Source organism: Guyanagaster necrorhizus (assembly GCF_019112545.1).
Source record: "Guyanagaster necrorhizus MCA 3950 unplaced genomic scaffold BT62scaffold_32, whole genome shotgun sequence".
NCBI lineage: Eukaryota > Fungi > Basidiomycota > Agaricomycetes > Agaricales > Physalacriaceae > Guyanagaster > Guyanagaster necrorhizus.
Genome location: NW_025064911.1, coordinates 455,064 through 475,589, shown reverse-complemented (window position 1 = coordinate 475,589; position 20,526 = coordinate 455,064). Strand labels below are relative to the sequence as shown.

The 20,526-nt window shown below is 47.0% G+C and overlaps 7 protein-coding genes across 7 annotated transcripts; 3 read left to right on the top strand and 4 right to left on the bottom strand.

Moving 5' to 3' along the window:
* Positions 1-692: 692 nt before the first annotated feature.
* BT62DRAFT_936498 (uncharacterized protein) lies at positions 693-1,015 on the top strand (the record flags this gene model as incomplete). The annotated part of the gene is made up of 3 exons (XM_043187139.1): positions 693-853; positions 904-930; positions 998-1,015. Coding segments are annotated over exons 1-3 (174 nt in total), but the record flags the coding sequence as incomplete, so codon positions are not given.
* Positions 1,016-1,215: 200 nt separating this feature from the next.
* Positions 1,216-1,963, bottom strand: BT62DRAFT_936497 (uncharacterized protein). The gene is made up of 2 exons (XM_043187138.1): positions 1,656-1,963; positions 1,216-1,605 (listed from the first exon to the last, which is right to left on the bottom strand). Exons 1-2 carry the CDS (start codon positions 1,757-1,759, stop codon positions 1,251-1,253), a joined length of 459 nt encoding a protein of 152 aa, XP_043035642.1. The 5' UTR covers positions 1,760-1,963; the 3' UTR covers positions 1,216-1,250.
* A 90-nt stretch (positions 1,964-2,053) lies between these two features.
* BT62DRAFT_1041512 (uncharacterized protein) lies at positions 2,054-3,131 on the bottom strand (the record flags this gene model as incomplete). Its single annotated transcript, XM_043178431.1, has 4 exons — positions 2,054-2,380; positions 2,433-2,636; positions 2,684-2,819; positions 3,044-3,131. The coding sequence occupies 4 exons, from the start codon at positions 3,129-3,131 to the stop codon at positions 2,206-2,208; spliced, it is 603 nt and encodes a 200-aa protein (XP_043035641.1). The 3' UTR covers positions 2,054-2,205.
* Positions 3,132-4,733: 1,602 nt separating this feature from the next.
* On the bottom strand, positions 4,734-5,141 carry BT62DRAFT_936494 (uncharacterized protein; the record flags this gene model as incomplete). Its single annotated transcript, XM_043187137.1, has 2 exons — positions 4,734-4,773; positions 4,835-5,141. A coding segment is annotated over one exon (180 nt), but the record flags the coding sequence as incomplete, so codon positions are not given.
* A 952-nt stretch (positions 5,142-6,093) lies between these two features.
* Positions 6,094-7,585, top strand: BT62DRAFT_1079652 (uncharacterized protein; the record flags this gene model as incomplete). The annotated part of the gene is made up of 7 exons (XM_043179511.1): positions 6,094-6,190; positions 6,245-6,285; positions 6,342-6,405; positions 6,466-6,481; positions 6,542-6,925; positions 7,008-7,155; positions 7,391-7,585. The coding sequence occupies 7 exons, from the start codon at positions 6,094-6,096 to the stop codon at positions 7,583-7,585; spliced, it is 945 nt and encodes a 314-aa protein (XP_043035639.1).
* A 476-nt stretch (positions 7,586-8,061) lies between these two features.
* On the bottom strand, positions 8,062-9,110 carry BT62DRAFT_1010913 (uncharacterized protein; the record flags this gene model as incomplete). Its single annotated transcript, XM_043177708.1, has 2 exons — positions 8,062-8,483; positions 8,543-9,110. The coding sequence occupies 2 exons, from the start codon at positions 9,108-9,110 to the stop codon at positions 8,062-8,064; spliced, it is 990 nt and encodes a 329-aa protein (XP_043035638.1).
* Positions 9,111-9,333: 223 nt separating this feature from the next.
* BT62DRAFT_1010912 (uncharacterized protein) lies at positions 9,334-17,615 on the top strand (the record flags this gene model as incomplete). Its single annotated transcript, XM_043177707.1, has 10 exons — positions 9,334-10,635; positions 10,693-12,710; positions 12,761-12,836; positions 12,889-13,473; positions 13,526-13,635; positions 13,686-13,761; positions 13,813-16,407; positions 16,459-17,053; positions 17,109-17,273; positions 17,326-17,615. The coding sequence occupies 10 exons, from the start codon at positions 9,334-9,336 to the stop codon at positions 17,613-17,615; spliced, it is 7,812 nt and encodes a 2,603-aa protein (XP_043035637.1).
* Positions 17,616-20,526: the final 2,911 nt, after the last annotated feature.

Below are 20,526 nucleotides of genomic sequence, written 5' to 3'. Positions count from 1 at the left end.
GTAGAAGTTGCCTATATTTCATCAGCGCAATCCATTGGGTGTCTTTTCATCAGGACATACGGAGGTGGGCTGGCTGGTGCCGGATTCGCTCGCAGGTCCCTGACGAGGGCGCAGTTGGCGCTTAAGAGCCATTAAAGTCGCATTGAAGGATCGAGATAGGCATGCACTACGGCAGCAAGGAGAGAAACAAGTGGAAGAAGGAACAAACAACGAAAACGAGGCTCGTCGGATCGACTGTCACACGGCATTTGCCGCAGTGTCGCAACACTCGGATTTTGTCTTTACTCCAAATGACGAGCCGAGAAGGGTCGGGGAATGTCTGAAAAGCAAGAAGAGAAGCAATCATTCAAACATTGTACATTGCAAGACAACAGACGACGGGTGCAGAAGCAGAGGCAACGATAATTTGATAATTCGAGTCCATTCCATTCGAAGACGAAGCACCCACCATGAACAGGAGAAATACACCATGGTAAGCAGTACGCCAATCTCTCGTGTACAAAGACGCTATGTCGTCCTGTTTCGAAATCCGGATGTTAGTAAAAAACGACTATATGCAAGTAGATTGGTCATCTTGGGATGGTTGATACCATCTATTCGGTATAGGCAATTTTGATTGAAAGATAGGTCCTAATATATAGTCTAAAGTAAAAAGCTGAGCAGAGAATCGTGACAAGTACTTGGAGATTTACTGATACCCGAACATAGTACTCTGGCCATTAAGATGCGACTTTTATTGCCGCCAGGATTTCATAGCGTCAAAAAGCAGAACGTAGCGCTGGACCAAGACAGAAATGGAGACCTATTCGTTATCAACAGCACGCTATTGGCATTGACAAAGATTGATGAACAGGTACGCCCACCTTTTCAATGGATGTCGGACTTTGACAGTGATGGCGAAAGGGAACGCGGGATTTGTTTGTTGCCGCCGTGGGCCAAACAACTCTTCTTCATCGACCACGACGACCTCAACCCTTTTTGTGTATGCTTCTCTCAGGACGACACCTTATTGTATGAAATAAAGTGTGGCTTATCAGTGAACCTGAGCCACTGACAGGATGGAGGAAAGATAGTACTTCCTTGATGAAAAAGGGGCAATGAATTTCAATTTCGAAACAAACAAAATCACGTGGTCGTGGTCAACGGCGCGATAAAGACGCGTCTTGGGCACACCTGACCTGCTTGGCCGCACCGTGTGTATTCTACACAATAAAAATCTATTTGCGATACTGACACACTATGTTGTGATATTATGACAGCGCCTTCATCCTCGCCTCGATCTCCCATACATCGACCACAGACCTCAAAATCGCGTCTTCTATTCCCGAGCAGGAATCACGATGGTCCACCCAAGTAGTCGAATCATATCCGCACCGACATCCGGAACAAACGAGCCTGCCGTCTTGGCTCTGAGCCCAAGGTCCTATGTCGTCCTCGCGCGACGGAGACGAGAACGCGAACGCGAGCGTCTTGATGATAGCAAACGTTGGATCCTTGTTCGTACGCGAAGTTGTCATGAGGAATGTCTCCTTCTGCGAGTCCGTGAGCGATATGGGATTTGGTTCCGCGAGCGAAGGGATGGGTGGCCCGAGAACGCCGTTGATGCTTGAAAAGGTATTAGAATGCCAGCGCCAGTTAGGACAGTGCTAACATACAGAGACCGTCCAAAGGCCTCCTGGGACGGAAGAATTTCGCGGATGGCGAGGATCGTCTGGAACGGGTAGAAGAAATGCCACTTGCACCCCCCCGGGCCGTACATTCCACAGAGACAAGGGCGCGACGTGTGTCTGGTGATTTGTTTGGGATGTGAGGCATCTGGTCTTGATTCTTCTTCGTACGGAATAGGCTGTGTCGAGGTAAGAGGCGGGATGGGTGCCGGAATCTCCTTGTGACGATTCGGGTCTTGACTCGGGCGCTCTTTGGATAATTCCTGAGTCTGTTCATAGAGAACACGAGGAAAGGTGGAAGCTGTGATGAACGGAAAAGGTCGGCTTTAAAAGGAAAGAAGCCATCATGCATCATGTTGACCTTGAATTTGAAACAATGCTCTCAAAAATGGTGATCCGAACAAAAACAGTCGACTTCATTGGTATTAGGGTGGTAGAACAATGATCAAGTGATGTCCATAACGACGATACTCTGCTGGGAGTGTAGGGAACAGTAACATATTCACACAGCTAAAAAGATCCAATTCAAAGCTCGGCACTATGACAATCCTAGAAAAGTTCTCTGTATCAGAGACGTATCGCGAAAACACCTACAAGAACACGTACCAATAACTCCACACGCGGCTCTTGCCCCAGAATTTCCAGTCGTCAACGACAGGTTCGTTCTGCCCTTCCCTAGATCATCTGTCCCCGCATGAACGACCATGGAACGTCTAGGAAATCAAGTCAATACCTTCATAAAAACCTCACGGAAAGAAAACGTACCCGATAATGCTCAGTGGTCCATTCAGCGAAATACTCTCATCAGTAATACCCGGCACCGCAACACCGCTCGCATCTGATTGGATATTTCTGAGATCGCCTACGTGCCTTTTGGTTATGGGATCGGTGGGACCACCGTGCGTGGTGTTGAATGGGTTATAATGTTCTCCCGCTGATGTGCAGCCGTCTGTGAGGTTCCCGGAGGTGCTACGGGGTGGTTGGAACGATGAAGGCAAAAGAAATGCTGGACGTACTGGACATGGAAACCTCGTAAGGCTGAGGGATCTAGCCCTACAATGCGTCCCGTTACATGAACGGGTCCATCATAGCTGGACGGCTGGAATATGACGGTGCCGTTGACTGGACTTGGTCCGCTTAAGACGACGACGCCTTCATATGTTTAAAGTCGGCATTGGAAAGAGAAATCGTTGATAGAAATGGGTACCTCTGAGACAACAGCATCTCGAGACCAGACGGGAAGGACGACGGTAAGCGCGAGGAGTAGTAAATTAAACATCGTGGCAGGAGGATGGAATACATAATAGGTTGTTCGGAAGCAGCATCAGTTTACTTTAATGCCTCATGCGTGAGAATTGCGATTATGACATTTTGACTCGTGATCCGTATTAGGTCCTGGAGAAATGTTTCGGCGATGTACAGCCATCCTATTGGCACAGGATACGGGGTACTCGCCCACAACATCGTCGGGGGAGGCGCGCACTGAGTTTTCCACTGCTTTATAGACGACGTCAACAGCTGTAGCAGAAAAGGACCCTGGTCAGAAATTATGAAACTGCTGATATATATTTAGGCTCAAACATCCCCTCGACCACGCAAAAATATCGAACTTTATGGACGCCACTTACATCAGTCGAATCCATCTCTGGCTTCTCGTTTCAGGTATAAATTCTTTGTGGACGTCTGGGACCCAAACGGATATTTTTGTGAGAAATTCTTGGCATTAAAACTGAAACGTACGAAGAGAGTATTCGTACGGATCAGGCTATTCTTGTTCAAGAGTAGCATTGAAATGATGTCAATCCCTGCAGCGGTATTGATATCATTCGAAAATAGCTGGTCATATAATCAGCACATTTCACAGGTATAAATTGCTTAACTTTCGGACGGGGTCCTCGACGTGAACGTGGTTGTTGGACATATTTTTTGCACCGCGTCACCGAGGACTGCCGTATCGTAATTGCAAAAGTCATGACTGTCATAGACAACCGCACTCTCCAAATCACCACCGTGTCTTGAATTGGGGCGACGAAGTCAGAGAAAATAACGATTTCTGGTTCGAAGTTAGCATGATGGCTTAATATAAAAGTAGTAGAACTAACAAGCAAAAGATAGCGCCAAAAATGAAAAGCAGATATATCGTTGTGAGGTTTCCGTCGACTGGAAGGCCAAGGAAGTCGTAGGACATGTGCCGTTCTGACTCAAGATATGAGAGATACCACAGCCGACATATTTGCGCTGTTCAGAAGGAAATCCGCAGGTAGGGACTCCATGTACGAGATACAGTGAGCTCTTTCATAGGTAAGAAGGTTAGACGATATTCTAACAGCTCAATAACCAGTCTTTAAGATTAAAATTGAGGCACCGACCTCTGACAAGGAGCAGGAAAATATGACGCGGGGGTCTCGGTAGAATGGAGGAAAGAGGCAGAGTAAATGCAATTCAGTTGAAACAACCCATGAAACATTGCATAGCCAAGGATTAGAGAAACCAAGAGAAGGATAAAATTTTAGCTAGAATACAAATCAAGTCATCTGGAGTTAGGAATCATAATCCAGCTTGTCAGGTGCGAGTAAATTCAGCGGGGGCGGTACCGGGTGACAGAGATCGGAGCAAGTTCCGTCGTTCGGAAGCATTCGGACCGAAGCAAAAGGCAAAGGCTGTTGCCAAACAAATAAATGAAAATTTGAGCCCGCGGCTTTCACTCGTGTTTCTTTCCTACCACCATCTTTCTCGTGCAAGGACAGCGTCTTGGTCGTCTCCTGCACATACAGAAAAACATATTTTATTTCACCAACCTGAGGACCTCGGCATTTATCTTCGCTCCCGTCGTGCTTATCGTCCTCGAAGATGTTGGCTGAAGGGTTCTCAACGGAGAGGGCGGCGCGTCGTGAAGATAGGCTGAGCAGGTGAGGTCCTCGTCCCTGCCTCGTCCTGCTTTGAAGCTCTGTAGTCTATTGGTGCCATGCATCTTCTCAATGGAGGTGCAGATACAGATTCTAGGAGCGCAGCAATTGCCTCACAGCCTGTGTGTCATATGTCGACCCCTTGTGCGGACGACACTGGTGACTGCCAGCACCATTTGCTCCGTCAGTCGCCGACACGGGATCTGATCGCGAGTCTGCCGCCTCTAGTTCTCGTCGTAGGCCTAGGTTGCAGTTCTCAAGGATGCGACAATCCCAGCTTCCTCTGTTACATAAAGTACGTTGGCTTCGTCGGCCTCGAGGGACACCATCTCCTGCCTACACCCTAGCTTGTATACCTGGAGCATTTTCTTCTATCTGCATGCCCTCGTGTAGACTGGAAGTTCTCTGGGTCGAAGATCTGGCCCACCTCGATAAGCTTGTGGGATAGCCGGGTGAAGACGTTGCTTTTCGGTGCTGGTTAGGCGTACGAGGACGATGAGCTCCATCACTTTGCACGGTGGCCAATTTTTCACTTTTCGACTCTTCGTGAGTTTTTATTACATCAGCCAGGTTTACCTGTGCGTATCTAACGTTCATATGGCTATTTTCCTACTCATTGTTAGTAGATTTTCTTGTCATCTGTATATGTTCCAGATTCATCATGTTCCCGCTGCAAATATTTGCGCATATATTCATGTTGATTACAGGTTGTTGTCTAAATTGTGTTTCTTTCGCATTCTTATTTGTTGAACAGGAGATTGGGTTGGCGCTACGTATCTTCATCGAAGAATAAATAAGTCATGTATTCTATGTCTATCAATTTGATTCTTTGTGTTCGTGGACTGTAACATTTTTCAGAACCAAGACTTCCAGCAACCAAGTGGCGAATCTGGTTCGTAGAGAGAGATTGTAATTCTACGACCTTTGTGTGCAAATTCGTGTGGCATCCGCGAACTGACGGCGATTCTTTGGTTTCCCTTGACGTTCATGTGGGCCCACGTTTTTGCCGACCTTCGGTTTCATCACTAATATTCGCATGTAAGTACCTCGTTCTGTTCCTTCCCGCAAGGGGTTCTTCAGGTGCCAATCTATCTATAGGCGCAAGATTGAAGACAGCGTTTTGGATCTCTCCACTAAAGCAGACCTGCTGATAGTTCCCACAGCGTTAGTCTCTTCAGGGTTCGATGGTGCGGTCGGTGCCGGAGGGACCCTCATTATGCTGTCCTCACTCTCATCGCGCTTCCTGTTCTGGAAAGTTCAGTGAATGACAGTCCATGGAATGAAGGGGTAAGGTCAACGTTTCGGCTTGTGTTGCTTTGTAGGACTTCATTCTTTCGGCGTCAGAAAAGATATGTGGACATATGTCCATGCAACTCGGTGTTTGAGATTCTCGAATCCAATGTCGTGCTCTGTGGATGACGCAGCCAGCTTTCATCTGGCCGGCATGGATCTCGCCGCTGGTAGCCACGAGTTAACCGGCAGCTCTCCGGCCTGCAGCTGCATCAACTAAGCCTAGAGTGATGGCGTTGGTCGGTGCTTACTCGTTCCTCGCACGTGCAGTTTTTCCTGCTAATCGCCCTGCACCTTGCATGCCCGAGAGCGGAACGGTCGTTCCGGGTCACGGCTTGGCTAGTCTCAACAAGCATGTGTAGCCACGATCCCTGTTCTTAGGGACGACGTACGAAGAGGACAGGCTTCGTTGCTTTGTCAAGGTCAACTGTCGCAAATTATGCTTGCGCCGACGAGTTACTTTCGGTGTCTTTGACAGACCCTTTTCGTGGTCAAGAACCGGGATAGTTTCCAACACGCCATGCTTCCGTCCCCGACATTGGGTATATTTCCCTTCAGCTGTAGGTTCGTGTTTTCTCTGGAATTCTTTTTCATTTTCTCAGTTTTAGAGAAGACTGTGTTAGTTGTGATAGGGCTAGGTGCATCAACTTGAGCCAGAACTGCGCAATGTCGTCCAAGCTCATCAATACAATTCGCTTTCCTTTCCAATGCCAGTCATGCGACCTTTTGTCGCGGTTTGAGTGGAGCAGCAACATGCCCGCAACTTTACAACTCCTACGGTTATATTTACCCACAACAACATGGTTTATTACCTGGAGTCTTTCTTTCCCCCGGAAGGGAGAAACTTCGCGCTACAGGCTTGGTGGTGGAACGTAGTTCTCGTCCGCAGAGAATCGTTCTGATCTTATGTCCTCTCCACCTCGGTCTCACGGTCACCTCGACCTTGGTCATTTCGGCGACGTCGAACTTGATTCCTGTGCTGTGGGGCGAGACAGAGGAGGGGGAAAACGTATCATGTTGTCGTAAGAAGGCGGAGGTGCTGAGCTCACAGAACAAGTCGATGTAAGTTATCGTTCATGTGTAATTATTTACTTTGCTTAATATCCTTTGGACCTGAAGGCGTTGTATGAGATTTCTGAGGTAGAGTCGAGGTGTTGGGTACTACATTACATACGGATCTTTTGTCTCGTGGTGGGATAATTGCTTCCGAAGTTTTGGCGGTTGTTCGGTCCGGGCGTCAACCGTTTCCTCCAGGTACAGATATCTACGTGGCTTCATGCAGTCTACCTCCGGTGATCTCTAGTTTCCTCTGCAGATTTGCCTGGTTCCAGACTCACTGCTTCATCTGCCTAGCGACATGAAAGCACTGTGTACTAAAGCAACTGTTGATCTGTCCCCTACTGGCTTATGGAGCCATCTCAAATCGGATCCTGAAAGCGTTCCAGAATTGAGGGTCTGAGACTTGGGCTTGAATTCCACTGGCAAGCCGCAAGCTGCCTTTCTCTTGATCCACTGCTTCACATTCAGACCCCCCCGCGGCTCTACTTATCTGAAAAACTTGCGCCACCGTATGTCCGCGAGGCGTTGATCTTTGAGGGCATGGTGCCCCGCCTCGCAACGATTCAGCCAAGGAAGAACCGACTGACTTGTACACGAAGTGCTCCCTTCGCTTTCCATGTTTCCCATGATTTTCGGCACTGGGCTCATCTTCATACGGTCTGAGGGGAAAAAATGAGACGCTGTGCTTGAGTCCTTTGATAGTGGGAAAACTACCCAAGGCTGAGAAAGGTTGGGTGGGTGGGCTTGAAACACAAGTTTCTTGGATGGGTGAAAGAGCAGATGACTAGGAAACTGAAGCGGGTGGAGAGCCCATTGAAATACGCGTCTATTATTAGGTAGTTTTACAGTAATTACACCATGGTCCTATGCACCCCGACAAGGGATGTTCAAAGCTATCTGGATCATACAAGCGAGAACACCATTATACCACAAGTATCTTTTCACATAACATACCACAACTTTTATACAACATTTCAGCATGGGAGAAAAAATAAATCCATTGAATGTGAACAGGTGGACACTTCAGGAGGGACGACACTTGTGAAGACATCCTGCTGTGTAATGGAGAAATTTACAGGCTACACAATAATAAAACAGGTATAACGCCACCTCATTGATGGGTAACCCAATGGTCAAAATCACCATCCAAAGCGTGCTTCCATGAACTGGCTAGGCCTCCTGCTGACTACAATCTCAAGTGATGGATTCTTGTTCATCACCGGCTTCAACTCTTTAGCGATGCATTTCTTCGACTCGTCCTCTATATCTTTCATTACCTGTAGAACCGAGAATCTCTCAAGATTCCTGTAGTTCTCCCGACTCAAGGTTTCGATGATGGACTCCCAATCAAGGTTATTGAAATCAGTGGCAGACAATATGCAGACTGCCAAGGTTATTTCATTGATGGATGAAGATGTGACTTTTCGAAGGATATCAGGGATATGTCGAGTGCAAGAAACCACAATACCGAAGTCATTGCTTATAGGGACAAATGGGAATATGATGGTTTCAAGGTTTGTGCTGTACTCGAGGTTTGTGTTGCGAGAGAACGAAGCTGCTTCTAGTCAACAGAAGAGATGAATGTCAGCGCAATTTAATCGAGATCATTATAATATGTACCATTGTCTGTTATACTGGGAAGGTTCAAAGATATACTCAAATGCTTCAGTGATGGACCAGCAATAGGGATGATTTGCAGAATAAGACTGTCTTCATAGCCAACAGTAAACAGCAATGATGATAAAGAAGCAGGGAGTCCACCGAGGTAGGATGGAGTCATTTCTTCTGGAGGCAGGCTTTCCTCACACTGGTTATAGTCCAAAGACACAGACTCCAAGAGTCTGCACGACGACAGAATGCGGATTACATGGTCCAGGGTAGGGAAATAGCACGATTCGAAAGCTAAATGCGTCATTCCAGTCAGACTGGATAAAAAAAGGAGAAAATTCGCCCAGTTTTCCTCTGAAATGAGAGGGAAGATTGTGCTGTCTATACATAGCTTCTTAAGGTTGGGGAATATGGAAGATGTGGTGGTCGAAGGAGTCTCTAGGAGCGAAAGGTTCGCTAAATTGCAGGCCAAGATGATCATGTTAAAACCATTGTCATCGTTCAGCTGTTCAAGTTCCTGGATAATCAAGGTATGGATGGAGCGAAGGAAAGAGCAGCATGGACTGGTGATAAGGTCCATGAAGGTCATGTAATTGACAGGGGAAATAGTGGTGGTTCGGAAAAGATGGTATCGGCTGCACTCTAGCCATGTGCTAGAAACCAAGGAATAAGATAATAAAGCCGACCGGCGTTCATCGTTGAGCTTTGCAAGGTTGCCATCGTCGATATTGTCGGAGTATGGAAAGTGATAAACGTTGGCGATAATCGTATTCACGATAATCGTAGGAAAATCGCCTTGGGGCATGACTCGTAGTAATATGAAGGATGGTGGCGGTGGCTCGAGAAGCCGAGCTAGCACGATCAAACGCGTCGTGAAATGTTACCTAAGGAAGCCCGCCTTGGGAACATCGCTTGCTATCCTGGATCCTCATCACCACTTCAGTGAGTCCGGCGGGACCAAATTCAACTTTGTCGAGCTCGGAGACTCATACGCTGACCACCTAACCTGCTTCGACTTCTTTCTACCTCCAGGCCCCTCCCGAACGCCCTTCCTGGGCTCTGTAATTCGACTTCCCCTTCGTACCCCTCAATCCCGGAGCAGCATCAGCAACAAAGTCGTCACTTCTGGAGAAATACGTACTCTCTTTCGTGACTTCATTGAAGAGGAACTCGGTGTTTCACTCCTCTTTCTCAAGCACGTCTCCAAGATCGAGATACACGAGATTGATGAACAGGGAGTTCGAACCTTTCTCGCCGGCGTCTTCATATCCAAGCGATTGCCTTCTCAGTGGGAAAAGGATGGCAGCCACACTACTTTGATACAGACCATCAACATCACGTCTCCGTCCCGGAATGATACCATAATCTGGTGCGTCCTTCAATCTTCATTTGATCAAGCCGAACCGGCGTCATTGGTATCGTATAGATTGGGACGGAACGCACGTCCTGTGCTGTCGAAACACAAGCTGGTCCCGTCGGTATCACTCGCTGTCCCCATGTCCATCCTGACGGCCGAGCAGACATCCGGTCGTCTTTTCACCTACCTCCCACTCCCTATACGTACCGGATTCCCATGTCATGTCCATGGACTCTTCGCGCTGACGCAGTCGAGGCAGAATCTCACCAACAAGATGGAAATTGGAATTGTTCGTGGAAGCGATGACAGTGTCCTTGTCGAATGGAATCAGTTACTCTTTGACAAGTACCTTCCTAAGGCTTGGGCTGCACTTTTCCCTGTACTTATTAAACAAGATGGGCTCAAAGAGATCTACCGAGCTTGGCCGGCTGCTCAACCGATCGTGGAAACGGGTGATAGCACGTATTGGCAAGATCTACCTCGCAATCTCCTCTCCGCCGTTGTATCTTCAGGCGCATTGGTCTGGCCACTCGTACCGCGTAGCCCTAAGAGCAAAGCTTGGAATACGGAAGTTGCGGCCTTCCAGGATCTCCGGTCTGTCATCGTCGCAGGCGGTGCAATCGACGTCAAGGCCCTGCAGGCCTTAGTTGATGCAGGACTGAAGATCATACAGCCCCCTGAATATATCATGAAAGCGGATATCAATCATACAGCATTAACTCCGGACATTGCACATGCTGGGTTACTCGTAAGTCGCTTCTATCTTATGCTGTCATGTTATTCATCTAGGATTTATATTTTACAGCATCATAGATTTTCGCTGGAACAGCTCAGCGCCTCGGATACTACCGCTTCCCTGGCCATTTTGGAGTACCTCATATCGATGAAGCGTCTTGCGCTCATCCTTGGCCTTCCCATTATCCCATTAGTCAGCGGAAAATATGCTACTCTCCAACTTAACGCACCAAACATTCACGTCCTACTAGAGAAGGCTGATTTCAATACGTTCCAAGGGTTCGATCGTTCAGCTATACCTTTGGACAGGCTTTCGAGCTCGGCTGGAGAGCTCCTGCTTTCACAGGGCGCCGACGGCTACAACCTGACTCGTCTTTGTCCCGAGCATGTTGTGAGTTATCTGCGAATGTCTCCATATGGTATAGATTTTTCGACTGCCGAGAAATCCTCCGACGAGACCGCCATTCTGTGGTTATCGAAGTTCTGGGAATGGTTAGGAGAGTGGAATAGGAAGGAAGAACTTTTGCCAATGGTTTCTCAGTTCCACCTTCTGCCCTCAAAGGATGGATCACTAGAACCTGTTGGAGATGGGATCTTCTCCGGAGAAGTTTTGGAGGCGTCGGTGCAGTCTGCGCTTCAGTTGCTGCAGATTAAATTTCTACACCCGAAATTCTCAGTGGTTGCTCAGAATGCCCTCAAAGAGTTATCTGGTATTCTGCGATTCCCAGACGCAGACGTCCACTCGCTCCTTGACCGTACACGATTCTCTGCTGGCATCGGCATAGACAAACAAACAGCTACCATCATCCTGGGCTTCTTAATCCCTGCTATCCTCGATTTCTGCCGTACAGAACGCCTCAGTGTTAGCCAAAGGCGCAAGTTGCGATCATTACCGATCTTTCCGATCCTTGTCCCTTCGAGAGGCCTTATCAAACCCGAAAAGACACCCAGGTTTTTGGGTATCCCGCTGAAGGTCCCGAAGACGAACACGACAAAGGCTGTTGGTTGTATTCCTGATGGTGCCACCGTTTACGGGGTCACGGTTTCGATATCCTCACTGCTTCCACTCACTGGTGACGTCATCTACCTCGACGGGTCGGACATCGACCTTGCCATATTGTCCCACATTGATTCGGAGAACAGCGTGCCGCTTTCTGACATAGACATTATAGCCCTCGCTCTAGAACATTTCGGCGAACAGTCAAAGTTCCTTCAGCATGCGTTCCTCGAGGATATGGTTCAGCGACGCGATAGCTTGCCTCCTCGTTTGTTGAAGATACTCCAAACAACGAAGTTTATACCTGTCATTGACGGCTCCCTGCAGTCAGCGGAGCATGTAATTGATCCCACGACGCCGGTGATGGCTCTGTATACGGACAGTGGTGATCGTGTTCCGAAATCGATGGATGACGATGCAGGCTTCGTTTTGAAGCAGCTAAGGCTCCTAGGGATACTTCGAGGAACTCTGACAATGGAGATTATTCTTGAAAGAATACAGCATATATCTTCGATACGCGATTCTAATCTGACCAACGCCAAAACGCTATCGATTCGCTTGGTTGACCTCTTATTTACGTCTGGATTTGACTGCACCCAGTTGGAGATACCCGTGGATGCAAAGTGGCTACCGACTAACCGAGGGATGTTGGGTCACGAAGAATGCTTGGATCACGGTCTGCACCGCTCGGAACTGTTTGACGAGGTGTATCCTTTGATCGATGAGACTATAAACGTCTCCCATTCTCTCCGGCTAGCACTGGGTTGGGATAAACCACTGTCGTTTGCCACCTTGACCCAGCAGTTTAGCCTGGTTATCAGTGCACGCGGCACGAATGGCGCCTACAAGAAGCTTAGAGTCATAATAAAGGAGCTTAGTCAAAGGGTGCTCTCGGAGGAAGATCTTACGACTTTGAAGGGGATCACTGATAATCGTGCATGGATTCCGATAAACTCTCGTTATATTACTACCACCAGTCACGCAGTTTTCTTCCTTCCGCTTCCCTTAGCAGGATTCCATGAAGTCCCTCTGGCTTTAGCAGACCGTCCTGAAATCCGTGAGTTTCTGCTCAAGATGGGATGTACAGAGAGGTAAGTTTCTACCTACTACAGCTGGGGAAAACGTTAACACTCGTTTATAGGCCTTCGATTGATATTCTTGTGTCCGAGCTCAATAATCTGCACAAATATCCGGCTAGTCCAGACAAAACGCAGATGGTACCGTACATTTCCTCACACCCAGTTCTACCTCAGCTTAATATTTCCTTAGGCTCTTTTGATACTGAAAGCTCTCCCACTCAGTCTGACTGAAGAGGAACGTTCGAAGATTCTCGTTCCTGACATGTTTGGACAACTTCGTCCTGCTAGTGAGGTGTACTTCAACGACATAGGTGATCGGGCCTTTATCGAGGCCGGAGACTTAATACTAGCACATCCGCAGTTGAATGAACAGATAGCAAAGCGCCTCCATATGAGCAGACTGGGCCTCAAATTCCTTCACTTGAAGAAACCGGCTATTGATATGGGCGAGAAGCTGACGACCACCATTCGAAATGTGTTGAAGCAGTACACTGAGCAGCAAATGCTATCCGAGTTCTTCGCAAACGCTTCGGACGCAGGAGCCATGGAGTTCAAGATTTTGGTTGATGATCGTCATGCTCCGTACGAGCGTTTGCTTTCACCCCTTATGGCCCCATTCCAACGCTGCTCCTCCTTAATCGTTTACAACAATAGTATGTTCACGCAGGCGGATTTTGAAGGCATCTGTAAAACTGGAGTGGGCGGGAAGGAAGGTGAGACAAGTACGATTGGACAGTTTGGTTTGGGGGCTCTTTCTATGTTCCATTTCACGGAAGTAGGTGTTAACCTTGTGTCCTATAAGTATTATTGCTGATATTCCTTTGTAGCTGGCAATGATTGTCTCCGGCGATAAGGTTCTGTTTCTGGATCCGTCCAAGACGCACCTTCCACTTGATGATTGGGCTTCACTACTCCTGCCCCTTCAGCAAATGCAACGGTCTGCATCTTGCAGTTGGGATTGATATTACCCCTGACTTTGTTTATCAGGATGTACCCGGTCCACCTCGCTGCGCTTGACGGGTTATTTGACTTCAAGTTATCAGCTACCACTTCTTATGTCGGGGTAAGACAAATTATTCCTTTATGACACGAGTAAAGCTCATGTTCTTGTCAGACTCTCTTTCGATTATCACTCCGAAATGCTTCTCATCTGAATGATTGCTCCATCTTGAACGTTGGACAAACTGCCGACTATGTTCGAGATTATATTGTCCGGCCATACTGGAAGCAGGCACAGCAGTCCCTGTTGTTTACCAATATGAGAAGTGTCTCGACATACTATCGGCACAAGTCAGGTCGCGTCATTAGCAGTTGGAAAGTAGAAGTGAAGGCGGATTCCCCGACGACATCCGACGGCAACTGTTCTATTCGTAATCATTACATCATTGGATATGCATCCCCAAAGGTCGAACCAGTGCAAGAGCGCTGGATGGTGGTGACGACGTCCCTTCCTGCCACGAGTTTGCCCCCCGAATTCAATCCTTTGAAGGAACCCCATCGCTTGCGATCTCCTATCATCGTAGGGCTTGCCGCACGGACTACCGCACGAAGTCCTAGTAGCCACAATCTTTTCTCCACGCTCCCGCTGCCCATGACTTCCACGTTACCCTGCCATCTCACAGCGTCATTCATCCTTACACCCGATAGACGACATATCCGATTTGACGATTATGACAACCTTGAGTCACAATACAATCGGTGGATATTGTCTACTGTAGCACCGCCCCTCTATCTCACACTTCTTGAAAACCTTCTGGTATTGCTCGGGCATAATGACATATGGTGGCCGGGTAATACGACACAGCAGGACAGTGTTACTCGGCTTCTTGTCGAACGGTTCTACGCAGATGCCCTTCCTTCTTGTCGGTGTCTGGTTTGTCCCAGCCATTTCAATCCAACAACTCGTATGTGGCCTTCAGATGCCGTCATTCTCGGGAACCAGCCTGCCTCGGTGACGCATGTACTCGAGCTTCTTCGCCTGCCCCGATATGTCTCATTCCCTCCCATCATCCGCGAGCGTCGCTCAGGACACATCAAAATGTTCAATCAAGAGGTCTTGAGAGACGAGATCGCTTTGCGTGGTTTCAGTTTGATTGCCGGATTTGAGACAAGAAAGCTCACGACAACTGACATCCAAAGTCTTCTTGACTACTTGTTGGAAGAGCCGTTTGTCAGTTTAATGGATCTTCCTCTTCTGCCTTTGGCAAATGGGACGTTAGTGCCTCTACATCCAGCCGACTACAAGAAGAAACATTATATATGGAAGGTTGCTCCCGATAAGCACACCCTTTTCAACCTAGGAGACTTGGTGCATCCAGATTTCGATGCCAGACGACTGACGGAGAAGGACTATAATGTCTCACAGCTTCATGCCTCGGACGTTGTGAACTTGATACGTCCCTTCATTACGGAGGCCGATATATTCAATGCGAAGAGCACCACGGACGATGCATGGATCGAGCAGTATTGGAAAGAGTATCCCAGCCTGAACATGGATCCCGATGTCGACGCTCAAGATTTTCCATTAATTTCCACCGTCCGTCCTGAACATTACGTTTCCATGAAAGCATGCAAAACCCTTCCCGATGTTGTCTCAGTCGGTATCACAGAACCTGATTGGCTCCCCGATTGTCTTGACAGACTAGGCTTATCAGTTGTCCTACGGAACGATGAGAGACTACCCACATCTGTGCGCGCTGTCATACAGGCTCAGCTGCCCATCGGTATCGACCAAATCGTCAAACTATTTGCGAACAAAACTTCGCCATTCAGAACACTGGACGATGAAATGCTCGCCAAGTTCGCAGGATGGTGCCGGGACAAGATCTTTCAATGCTCTTCGGAATCTATCGAAGCCGCTCGCTCGCTCCCCATCTGGCCCTCTCCTTCGCAAGATGGCAAGCGGTACCTTGCTGCGAAGAACGAGCAAATGGCCATGGTTCCTTACCAGTTTCCTCATGATGTCATCAATCCATTCATGAGTTCTTCCTGTGTCGAGTTTTTTCCAGGTCTTCGTCATCTGGGCGTGTTGCCAGTGACCTTGGATGATCTGTGGAAAAAACTTAAGCTTCCCAAAGAACTTGGTCCCGACGATACGCCTGCTTATAAGCGGCTGGTCACTGCCCTCATATCGGACCAATCCTTCACAATTCGGGAGATACCCCTTCCCGACGGTACTCGGCGACTTGTTCCGTCAAACACGTTGTATGAACGAGCTCCCCTCTTCACTGCCGCTTCCGGGTCGTCTGAAGTGCATTTCATTCTTGAAGAGTTCATCGACCTTGAAGCTCGGCTCGGGCCTTTTGGACTAAAGAGCACGAACAACCTAGACATTGCTACATTCTTGATTTGTGCGACCTCGATTAACGATGATGTTTCCGGTAGAGACCGAGACGAGCGAGCAAGACTAGTTTTCAAGGCTTACTGTGAAGACCTGCCTCTTCGTATTGCTGCCAACGAAGATCAGTCGTGGCGACAGCTGGATAACCTCCGTTTCATTCCTCGACTGCCTCTCAGACAGAAGTTGATGGGGATTGCGGAAATTTCTCCTTATGTCAAACATTTGCCTCCGGTGATCTCTCCAGATGAGATGATACTGCCCGAGTATGAGCCTATTGCCTGGACTCGGCGTGCTATCTGCACGGTTCGACCCGCCGAAAGGGTCCTCCTAGTAAATCCTAGTCTTGGGAAACCGACCAATTCTGATGTGGTATGTTGTCTTTCTAGTTTTCGACACTTTCTTACTTGATAAAAATAACAGATCCAACATCTGCACGTGCTTGCTTTGGAAGTAGCAAGAGATCATCCTTTTGACAGGCACCTACTGTTCGACCTGAACGCTACCTACAATTGGCTCGATGAACGTCAAGATGAAGTCGGGGAAGAGATGATCGATTTGCATCAAGAACGTCTTTTCTTGAACGTTGACGATCCAAATAGCGACGTCTGGGTGTGGAACTCTGCAGACGAGATGTTCTTCAGCATCACCGAAAACGGAGAATTCAAGACTGTTCACAAATTCCTGGAACTCTACAGGGACCTTTTATACGTATCTGGCGTGGAGAGTATAAACGATCCTCCTCGTCCTGAACCCGTCCTATCGTCGGTCGAGACACAGTTCTCTAAACTGAGAGAGGGATTCAACACGATGAGGCTGGAGGACAAGTTAACTGATGTTGTGTTTGTCACAGAGGATGGTCAACGCTTTGCAGCTCACCGATCTTTTTTGTCGCCGATGAGCGAATATCTACGCGACCTATTCTGTGGAGAATTCACTGAAGCCGGTCCCGCTTCTGCAGATGAACCGATCGAAGTTAGCGTAGAATATCCAGGAAAGTGTCTGAAGACTGTGTTAGGTAAGGATGTACTGTTATTCTACCCTATATTACAGTTCTGATTTTCTATCTCTAGACTTCATATACACTGGAAGTGCCCCTGATCTTGATGATATCGGCCTTTCTGTTCTCCTAGATGTCCTAGACCTGTCGCAATATTGGGGTTTCACCGAACTAAATGAAATTACCCAAGCCAGAATCATCGGAGGGAGCTTTATTAACCCTGTAACTTTTGGTGATAGTAAGTTTCGTCTTATTCATCCTTTGAATGAACTCTTAAGTGAGGATATTAGTTCTTCATCGTGCAACTGTCCTCGGTGCGAAATTCCTTCTCGACGCTTGCGAATATTATGAACGCGAGAACAAGGACGCTATTCAGAGACTTCGCGGAGAGGGTAGAGTTCGCAGGAAAAATCCACGACATATCCCAATCATGAAGAAGTCTTCACCGATTATTCCGCTGGATAGCATCGCTCCGATAAATAACAAACCACGACCTCGAAGGGTCCGCAGATTCATGCACCGGATTTCGATGAGCTTCTCGCGTAGATCAAGAGTTGTATCGCAATCTCAAGCGGGTTAGATCCAAGAATGTATGTTTATAGGCAGTGTTGCACCGATAGATGATCCATTTTGTAAATTAGTATCAATACGATGTACTACTATCTCTTACTTATCATACTGAAGTACTAGACACGTACGGAACGTGGCAGTTACTCTTTAGGAAATACGCCGCACAGAAACGTGATGCCGCTTCGTCTGAGCCATCATATCCTGCCTTCCTTCGGGATATCCTTCAGTGTCTACCACTCTTGATGAATTTGTTGCTTCTATATCTCTTGAGGCTAATGGAGGCTCAGTTCAGAGGTCATGTATTGACGTGGCACGTTTAACAAGAGCTATTCAATCGCAAGTTGATCCCGAGGTGAAGTCCTCTGGAGTAAGCTTTGTCGAGCACTGCGCTACTTCCTTGCCTTTCTCTTTCTGTTCCTCGTTAAGGCTAGGGAGAAATTGGCTAGATGACATGCCAGTGACAATGTGGAGACTTCTGCGTATTGCTCAACAGATGCAGACACCAGAATAAGGAACTGGATGGCTGCATAAGTCTGAGTCGCAAGCAATCTTTACTGGACAAGGTTACTTACTCTGGGTAGTGAGACCATGATCTATCCGTACCTTCATGAGCTGTTCGTGTTTAAGTCATAGCTAAGTACCACTAATTTACGCGAATCAAAATGTCATCAAAATCCTTCACTATCAGCCAACTATTATCTTGAGTGCACCTTCACTTGCGTACCTCGCCTAGGCTCGGAAATGACATTGATAACTATCAAGCAACCCCCATGCAGTTCTACGTCGAAGATTTCAGAAAGCTATACTGAAGTGTAAGCTATTTTGCCGAAACTGTCATGCTTTATTGACTGAATATTGCAGTGCGGAAACTGCAAGTGAGTTATAATTATAGCCATGAAGTGAGTGTGATGTTTATACCGATTATAGAACGCAATATCAACGCAAGGTTCAAGTAAGTCTTAATCTACCGTTCACGGGATTGGTTGTTTATTTATTTCCCCATTTCACAGATTAATGATGTGTGTGTCGTCGATGGTGACGTTCTCGCTGGTATCAATTTGTGAACAAAAGGGTATCCATGGGACTTGAAATGATACTCATACCACTTCCCTCTCTCAAGCAATTACGGAGTGTGTTAATACCCCGTTCGTTTGAGTCGACTCATTGTATATCAGCACTGTACAACGGCTGTTGATAATGTCAACACTATCTGCGAAAGGCAAGTCTATAAATTATGTATTTTCGCTTCACGTTTCTCACTATATACTCCAGGTATGAAGGTAATAACGATGATGATTGAGCCTGAGGTGCTTGGAAGTGGGCCGGACAGTCAAGTATGCAAAAACATCATGTGTTCATTTCATACACTGACCTTCTGGCACTGCTTAGGACTGCCTTTACTCGACCTCCGACATCACGGAATCCTGAGGTGTTAAGACCATTTGCTCTTTGTTCTAGTATCATGATCTGTAACACCAGCAACTTATGGAATAAACTTTGAATTATTTAGTCTCTGACCATTAAGATTTTCCTTATCTGCTTTCATATGGCATGTATCTTTTGTATTTATTACTGTGCATAAAACGGCCCACTGGTACCAGTGGGCACTAAATCATGGCATCCGAAGGCCCTGGTTCGGAGTGTTGTTATAAAGAAGCATCAAGTCATTTTGGATCACTTACACCCTGAGTGAGAGTTCAATATGGCATTGGAACCCCCAAACTAGGAAGAAGTCATATAGTCGATTGACTTCTATATGGTTCTTCAGTAAGATGATCAGATGGTGAACAAGTGTTGATTACTTCTTATAATAAGCACCAAACTAATTAGTTATGAGAATGGATCCCCACTTTACTGAGAAATAGGACACATCAGGATCAGCATATGGTACAGGCTTATGTGAGAGAGCATAAATCCTCCGGATGTGATACCACTATCTTTGAGGCTTAGAGAGGAGAGAACAGATGGCATCCATGAGAAGTATGATTTGAGTAAACTGTTATATCACACCCCAAATAAGTTGGTTTTTTTCTTTTTTTTCTTTTGGACTCAGCATTTTATTAACAACAAGTATACTATGTACTGGGACACAGTGGAGGTACAGGTTCTCAGGCTCTTTCCTTCCCTTTTGTTCTGGACCCTCTGCTCACCACATGATGTGGAGTACAGTACTAGACATTTCTGGTATTTTTGTGTCCCATATAGGGCTAACTGAGTCAGTTCTGCAATTAGTCAGTGGCCATAGGGAGTTTTATGAGCATGTTATGCATGTGGATCTTGTTGGGTGTGCTCTTGTGCTGTGGCAGGTATGCGATGACTATTCATGCTCATCTTCTGGGTCATCCTTTTCCTCTTCTCACCATTCTCTTTCCTTTTCCTCTTCCTCTAGCTTGGGGTGAGCCTCTGATTTCATCTGAATAAGTTGGTGACTCTCATTTAACTAAAGTTGAGTCTGCCTGTTAAGTCCAATATCAGATCATCTCATTGCAAAGGCAGCATTAGTAGATGTATTATTATATCAGAAATTCATATGTAGAACAATCCTGTTGGGAAGAGCAGAGCACTGGATGCTGTTTCAATAGCTTCAATGAAGTGCAAAATGTGCAATGATGTACATAGCAACACTCCTGTAAGCTTAAGACTGGGGCAAGTACTCAATAAGCTTTTTATGCATATTCTTGTTTGGGGGTTGATTTGAACTCTTAACCAAGCTGCACATGGTCAGTCTGAACCTCAACTGCAAACTCAACTGTGAATCTGTGACTGCCACTCAGATGCTTTCTTTCCTCTCACCCTGTTATGACTCATGAAAAGCAGAATCGAACAGATAAATTGTCACTCCCAAGGTCAAGGCTTTCTCAGAAACATCACTATTTGGCAATGAATCTTTTTAAGTTTCTAGAAAAGATGATAAAATCAAC